The sequence below is a fragment of the Neopelma chrysocephalum genome, unplaced genomic scaffold (assembly GCF_003984885.1).
Source record: "Neopelma chrysocephalum unplaced genomic scaffold, ASM398488v2 Primary Assembly neopelma1_348, whole genome shotgun sequence".
NCBI classification, from domain to species: Eukaryota; Metazoa; Chordata; class Aves; order Passeriformes; family Pipridae; genus Neopelma; species Neopelma chrysocephalum.
In genome coordinates, this window is record NW_020898012.1 from 193041 (window position 1) to 200633 (window position 7593).

The 7593-nt window shown below is 67.0% G+C and overlaps 2 protein-coding genes across 2 annotated transcripts in view; both read right to left on the reverse strand.

The window, feature by feature from the left end:
• APC2 (APC2, WNT signaling pathway regulator) overlaps window positions 1–2848 on the reverse strand; it is a 13823-nt gene extending 10975 nt beyond the window's left edge. Inside the window, exon 1 of the mRNA XM_027705781.1 lies at window positions 2787–2848. The gene's annotated coding sequence lies outside the window, so the exon portion shown is untranslated. The remainder of the gene's footprint in view (window positions 1–2786) is intronic.
• A 1477-nt stretch (window positions 2849–4325) lies between these two features.
• RPS15 (ribosomal protein S15) lies at window positions 4326–6123 on the reverse strand. Its single transcript, XM_027705794.1, has 4 exons — window positions 6043–6123; window positions 5591–5676; window positions 5047–5281; window positions 4326–4459 (listed from the first exon to the last, which is right to left on the reverse strand). Exons 1-4 carry the CDS (start codon window positions 6043–6045, stop codon window positions 4346–4348), a joined length of 438 nt encoding a protein of 145 aa, XP_027561595.1. The 5' UTR covers window positions 6046–6123; the 3' UTR covers window positions 4326–4345.
• Between the last annotated feature and the right edge of the window lie 1470 nt (window positions 6124–7593).

Genomic DNA, 7593 nt, shown 5'->3' on the forward strand with positions numbered 1-7593 from the left:
GGGGGGGACCCCATCCTGCCCTGGGGGTCCTGCTGTGGGGTCTCTGTCCCTCCCCCACTGCCTTCACCCGGCTCTGCCAAGGGAGACAAAGACCCCCCCAGTGCCGATCACCCCCCCCAGCTGCCGAAAATACCCCCCAGGAGATGAAATAACCCCGGGAGGGGGGCTGGGGTGGGACCTGAGGAAGGGTCGGGCATGGGATGAGGGATAAGGGATCGGGAATCCAGGATGGACGATGAGGGAGGACACAGGGTGAGGGCTGAGGGATGCGGAGTGTGGAATGCGGGATGGAGGATGAGGGATGGATCAGTGCAGGGTGTGGAACACGAGCTGTAGGATGCAGGGTGAGGGATGCAGGATGCAGCGCCAGGGATGTGGGATGCGGGGTATGGAATGCAGGGTGACGGATGCAGGATAGGGGACGTGGGATGCGGGATAATGGGTGGGGGATGCGGGATATGGGATGCGGGACGAGCACGGCCTCCCGTTGCTGCGGTGATGGCGATGGGGGGCACAGGCGGTTCCCGGCTTTTCCCGAGCACCCAGACACGGAGGGGGGGGTTCAGCCCTGCCGGGGGGATGGGAACCAGAGGCTTCCTCTCCTCCGGGGGGACACAGGTCAGGGTTGGGATATTCGGGGACTGATGGTGGGGGGAGATCTGAGCTCTGCCTCCCCCCCCGGTTCCCGGCAGGGCCGGCCGAGCTCAGCGGCCGCAGCGGCGCCGGGATCCGCAGCCTGCGGGGAGGGGCTGCGGCCGCACCTTCATCCGCCGCCGAGCTCGAGACACGACGGGAAAGGGGGGCCAGGGCTGCGGGAAAGGGGGGCCAGGATTGTGGGAGGGGGGAAGCCAGGGGTGCAGCGGTGCTCCATCACCACGATGGTCACTGTCCCACAGGACCTGTGTCCCCCCACGGTGGGATCCCAGGCAGGGCCATGGGCTGCCGTGGGCACAGCCCTGGGGGGCCACGACAGCTCGTGGCCCTGGGCACCCAGGTCCTCCAACCCCCAGGGCTGCCCCTCTCTGCTCAGGGAACCCCGGGACTGGCTCAGGCCACAGGCAGGGACTGGATTCATCCAGCAAGTTCCTGGCAGGGCACACGCTGCAGCAGATGAAGCAGCATCAGCACTGCCAACCACACCCCACGGCCCTCTGCGCTGCCCACGGTGCCCACTGCCCACCCTATCGTCCTCTGTGCTGCCCATGGTGCCCACTGCCCACCCCACCGTCCTCTGTGCTGCCCACCACCCACCTCACTGCTGCCCACCCCCCACTGTCCTCTGTGCTGCCCATCCCTGACCCGTCCTGCCCACGGTGCCCATGGCTCTGCCCTCCACACGGGGCCACCGTGGCCAGGGCAGGGCTGGAGGAGGCCCCCACAACTGACTCCCCCAAGCTCCCCACACCCCTCAGCTCGGCGGCAGCAGCTCTGGGGACAGGGCTGGGGACGGGGCCGTGGCCACCAGCCGAGCGCAGCCGCCTCGCCAGAGCCACATCTGAGCCCCCGACCGGCTGCGGCTCCCGGAGCCCCCGGGGGACGTTAAACAAACAGCGTGTTGTCACCAGCGCCGGCTGATCGACCCGGCCCCGGGGACCCCCGGCCACAGCAAAGCCCCCCCCGGGGAGCACAGGCCGCGCACAGGGGTCAGGGCACACACGGGGACACGGGGACACGGGGGACCTGCGCCCTCCCCAAGAGCAGCCCCGCCCCCCCCCCGCCCCCCCCCCCCCCCCCCCCCGCACAGCACCTGCTCACGTGTGCACAGACACGTATGAACACAGACACGTATGTGCACAGACACGTATGTGCACACGCACGTCACGGCCTGCGGGTGCATGTGGGGCTATAGTGGGGTGAGTGTTGGGGTCCCCAAGACCCCCAGCAGAGCCCCCACCTCGTGCACGGACCCCCCCTCCCACCCCGCGCGCCAGGGCGCCCGTGGGAACCAGCGGAGAGGAAGGTGCCCAGGGCAGCCCCAGCTCCCCCCATCCCGGCTCTGGCACCCCCGGGTGCCCCGGGCGCGGCCGAGGTGCTGCTTTAGAAGCCGAGATTTTTGAGGGACCGGTTTGGGAGGTGGATTTGGGGTGCGGGTTTGTGGGAAGGGTTTGGGGTGCGGTTTTGGCGGCGGTTTGGGGGCTCCAGGTCCGGGGGCTCGGCCCCAAGCCCCGGCCCAGCCCTGCCGGGGGAGTATCGGGGGGGTCTGCGGGGAGCCGAGCCCGCATCGGTGTGGGGGGAGCTGCTGCCCCCCCCGCAGACACCCCCCCGCCTCGCCCGCGGGATGGGGATGGGGTGGGAACGGGGATGGGATGGGGATGAGGGTGGGATGGGGACGGAGATGAGGATGGGGACGGTCGGTGCTGCTCCCCCCGCCCGGGGACTCCCCGCCGAGCCCCGGCATTGTCCGGCCTTTGTCCCCGCGGGATGCGGGACAGACGTTCTGCCCGACTCCCTCGATTCCCCCTGATCCCCCCGATCCCCTCTGCACCCCCGGCCCCCCAATATCCCCCCGATCCCGCGGGATGGAGCCGCACCCGCCGCACGATCCAGCGCAGCCAGGGCCGGGGGCACCCCCACCGCGGGGTGGGGGTCTCACATCGGGGGCCCCCCGTCAGCGCATCCAACCCCCCCAACCCCATCCAACCCCGACCCTCCCTCCCCCGGCCCCACCGCGCAGCCCCCCCAGTCCCCCCCAATCCCCGGCGGCTGCAGCGGCCCCGGAGCCGCCGGGACCCTCGGGGGGTGTCGGGGGGTGCCCGGGGGGGCGCGGGGGGCGGGTGCGGCCGTACCTCATCCCCGGCGGTGCGGAGCGGTGCGGAGCGGTGCGGGCGGTGCGGAGCTGGGCGAGGCTCCGGCGCGGCCCCGAGTAGCCGCATCCCGCCCCCGCCCCCCCCCGCTCCCGCTCGGGATTTTCCAGCGGCGCCGCCGCCGTTAGAGGGCGGCACCGGGGGCTCCCCGCGCCCCCCCCGGGCTCTGCCGGGCAGGGGGAGACGGGACCCCCGCGGCGGGCTCCGTTCCCGTCCATCCGCCCCTTTTTCAGCCTCCCCAAAAACGCCGGGATCTGCCGCATCCCCGTGGATGCACCTGCTGCTCCCGACCAAACCTGCCCCCCTCAGAGGGAACGGGGCCCCCCCGACCAAACCCGCACCCCCAGATCGAACCTTCTCTCCCCCCCCGACCAAATCTGCCCCCCCAAAACCGAACCTGCTCCCTCTGGTCGGGCCGGTGCCACCCCCGTGTCCTTGGGGACCAGCCCGACATCCCCCCTGGACGAGCAGGACCCCCCCACCGGCCCCCCTGCAGCCGCCTCCCCCCCCCCATGGCCATGACCGTGGCCTCTGCCCTGTGCTGTGGCCACTTGTCACCCACCAAGGCCACTGTCACCCCCCTCCTGGCTGGGGCATCCTTACCCTCCCGGCGCCACCCCCCTAGAAGCCCCCCGGGGCTGGGGGTCCCCCCATGGCCCTGCCTGGGCAGAGTGACCCCAGCCCCGCCCCCCCCCACCAGCGGGGTCGGCACAAGGACCCTCAAGGTCACACAAAAGGGCCCCAGTGACAGGGGACCTTCCCTGAAGGACAAACGGCAGAGACCCAAAGGGCCCCAGCTGGGCCTGGAGGGACCCCCTAGGGGCCCCCACGGGACCTTGGCCAGTGGCAAGGACAAGCCAGGACCATCCTGGGGACAAACAGCTCCTTCCCTGGTGGATTCTTGGCTCTCTTGGGTTCCTTGGGCTCAGCCCAAGCTCTGCGGCAGCTCCTGGGCCTGACTGGATCATCTCCCTTGGACCATCCCCCTCATCCCAGAAAGCAGCTTCTCCCCCAAAACACATCCCTCTCCCCGAGCCTGAGCTGCAAACCCCCAGTTCACTCCCCAGCTCCCACCACTCTGATCCTAGACACCGAAAGTTCTTTGGAATCCCAAATTCGAGATGAGAAAATAATTATTAGGGGTCCTGGCATCCCGTGATGGGTCCCTGGCAGCTTCCCGAGGAGCAGGGCTGGTTCCAAGGCCCAGGGAACCCACCCCACTGCCCCTCAACTCGGTGTTTCCACATTCCACATTCCCACTCCAGCCTTCTACAAACTATAAATAAAGCTAAACAGAAGGAAAACCCATAAATATGGAAGTGCCATTTCCCACTTCCCAGCAAAGAGCAGGGAGTTTCATTCATTCCCCAAACCCACGTGAAGGCGAGCGCTGATGGAAAGCAGTGCCAAAAACCTGGGAAGAACCTTCAGGAAAACACCAGATCCTGGTGGAATGTGGAGAGTTTTGCCCAGCCCAGCCTCCCCCCTGCCCTGGGAACGGCGAGGCAGGAGACAGAGGGATCCAGGAGGAATGTCTTTATTCACTTGAGCGGGATGAAGCGGGAGGAGTGGGTGGCCCCGATGCCGGGCCGGCCGTGCTTCACCGGCTTGTAGGTGATGGAGAACTCGCCCAGGTAGTGGCCGATCATCTCGGGCTGCAGGGGGAGAGATCCGTGCTGGGGGGGAGCGCAGGGGGCACAGGGACACCCCCCTGCACACCCCCTTTCCCATCCCAGTGCTGGCACAGCCGGTTATTCCAGCCAGGCTTCCCCCACCCAGCGGGAAAGGGAGGCTGGATGAGGAGCCGGAGGGGCTCAGCAGGATCCCCCCATCCCATGGGAGCCCTGTGCCCCTCCAGGTGGGATTGAATGCCAGGGAGGAGCAGAAAGTGTAATTTAACCACACAGGTGATATCAGGTGACACCACCCTGCGGGTTATTCCACTCCTGGGAAGGATCAAGGGATCTGTTTCCTCTGGAAATGGTGCCAGTGGGATCTGTTTCATCCCAAAGCAGGGAGCCAGGGTCGAGCACAGGCAGGGCCCAACACACGGACACAGCAGCTGCGGTATTTCGGTGCTTCAGAACCACAGCGAGGCCCTGAGCCCCCTCTGGGAGCTGCCCCTCCCAGGGATGGTCCCTCTGGGCTCCAAGGAGGAGCCCAGACCCCTCTGACGCAGATTCCACCAGTTCAAGGTGCCCACTCAGCTCAGGGCAGGACCCGTCCCCCCGTCCCGGCTCACCTTGATCTCCACCTGGTTGAAGGTCTTGCCGTTGTAGACGCCCACCATGCTGCCCACCATCTCCGGCAGGATGATCATGTCCCTCAGGTGGGTCTTCACCACCTCGGGCTTCTCCATGGGCGGCGCCTCCTTCTTGGCCTTGCGCAGCCGCTTGAGCAGCGAGTGCTGTTTGCGCCGCAGGCCCCGGTTGAGGCGGCGCCGCTGCCGCGCGCTGTACAACTGCATCAGCTGCTCGCTGGGCACGGGGGGCACAGGGTCAGGGGGGCACGGGGGCAGGGGACACCCCCAACAGCACGGGGACACCCCTAAAGCACCCCACACCGAGCACGACATACAGCACAGGGACCCCACACTGAGCCTGGGGAGACCCCCAAGGACCCCAAACTGAGCATGCAGAGACCCCCCCACCCCACCCCCAGGAATCCCTGGGGAGATCCCCCCTACAATGAGCCTGGGAGACCCTGGGGGCCCCAAACTGCCTGGGGAGACCCCCAAGGGACCCCAGACCGAGCCTGGGGTACAGCCCAGGGACCCCAAAACTTACTAGGACATGTCGAGGAGCTGATCCAGGTCCACCCCGCGGTAGGTGAATTTACGGAAGGTTCTCTTCTTCTTTTGCTCCACCTCCGCCTGCAGCGGGACAGCGGGAATCAGGGAGGGGGCTCAGAGAGGAGGGACACAGCCAGGGGATCCCGGAGGGGGGTCGGGGAGAAGGGACACAGCCGGGGGGTCCCGGAGGGGGGTCGGGGAGGAGGGACACAGCCGGGGGGTCCCGGAGGCGGGTCAGGGCCGGCGGGGCCCGCGTTCCCCGCCCCGCACACGGGAAGGCCGCGGCCCCCTCCGAGCTCCCCCGGGGCGCCCAGGCCGCCAACCCCCCGCCCCCGCCGGGCCCACCCCCGGCCCCCCAGGGCAGCCCCGAGCCAGCAGGAGCCCGGGCAGGCGCGGACGGGCCCCGATGGCGGCGGATGGGCCCCTCTAGGCCTCCCCCACACCCACCATCTTGCCCGGGCTCCGCGGAAAGGGCGGGGCCCCCCCGATCTCGCGAGAGCCGGGGAAGGGCAGAAGCCGCGCGCGGCGCTTCCGCCCTCACTGCCCTTAAAGGGGCTGCGGCCGCGGGGGGACCCCGAAAGCCGCCCCTGGCGGTCCCGGCGGAGCTCAGGGCCCGGTGGAACCGCTCCTTGCCGCTGGCCCAAGGTGGAACACCAGGGGGACAGATCAGTCACCTCGGTGGCACAGCATGGGCCTCACAGACACACCTGGGCAGGTGTGAGCACCGTCACCTGCCGGGAGCCACCTCCATCCCTCACCCATGGACCTGCATCCTTTACCCCCAGACCTTCATCCGTCAACCATGGAGCTTCATCCTTCACTCCCAGACCTTCACCCTCACACATGGACCTCCATCCCTCACCCTCAGACTTCATCCCTCACCCACAGACCTTCATCCCTCACCCATGGACCTGCATCCTTCGCTCCCAGACCTTCATTCCTCACACACATAGACCTTCATCATTCACCCAAAGACTTTCCCTCTTCACCTACGGACCTCCATCCCTCACCCCCAGACCTCCATCCCATACCCATGGACCTCCATCCCTCACCCATAGACCTTCCCCTCCCACTGCCCTGCCCCTGGAGCCGGCGCCTGTTCCCGGTTGAACCGAGGACACGCCGGGTGTGGCAGAGCACAACAGGCTCCTCTCGGCCCGGTCGATCCGGTTTGTCCCCCGGTCTGGGAGGTTCCAGCAGATCTAACAGCCCACGGGAACCTGGAAGAGCCGGTTCCGTGCTGAAGGGACCCGAATCCAAACCCTTTTATGCCAGAAGAGCTTGAAGATGTCAGGTCCCCTCCATTCCGTGTATCCCTGGAGCTGTTGGGTCGTATCCTCTCCTCGGTGTTTCCCGCAGCCCAAACCTCACCGAGGGTCCGGGTGGTCTCAAAAGCGACACCTGCACAAAACCACAAGTGGAGCAGCTCCTGTTCCAGGGATGCTCCAAGCACGTGAGCTCTGGATGTGAGGGAGTGAGGAGCAGAGACACGAGGATCCAAGCCGGAGCATCCACGGGGAGGAACTGGCACGATCCACACAAACCACAGAACAGCCTCTGAACTGATCCAAGCCCTTCTGAGAGCGACCCAGCGACCTCCACATCCCAGAGTGCTGGTGTGCAGAGCAATGCCACCTCATTAACAGTGATTAATTACAGCAGAGAGGACTAATGAGCACAGACACAGCCCCTGGAGGAGGTTCCATGGGTGAGATTCGGGTCTGATGTGAACTCTCACCTCAGCCAAGGGCCAGTCCCACCTCCACCAGCCCCTTTCCCACGGGGCTCAACCCCACATTTCAGAGCCAAGCCCCGGGGGTGACATTCCAGAAGACCCAGGTCAAAGTTACAGCCACTGAAGATGCTGATCAATCCATAAATTGCCCACTTTGCCACCGTGCCTTGAAGCCTCGAGGCTGGGTGAAGAGCAGCACTGGATGCCACTGCCACCAAGACGTGAGTGACAACAGAGGGACAGGCCAGGATGGATCTGATCCA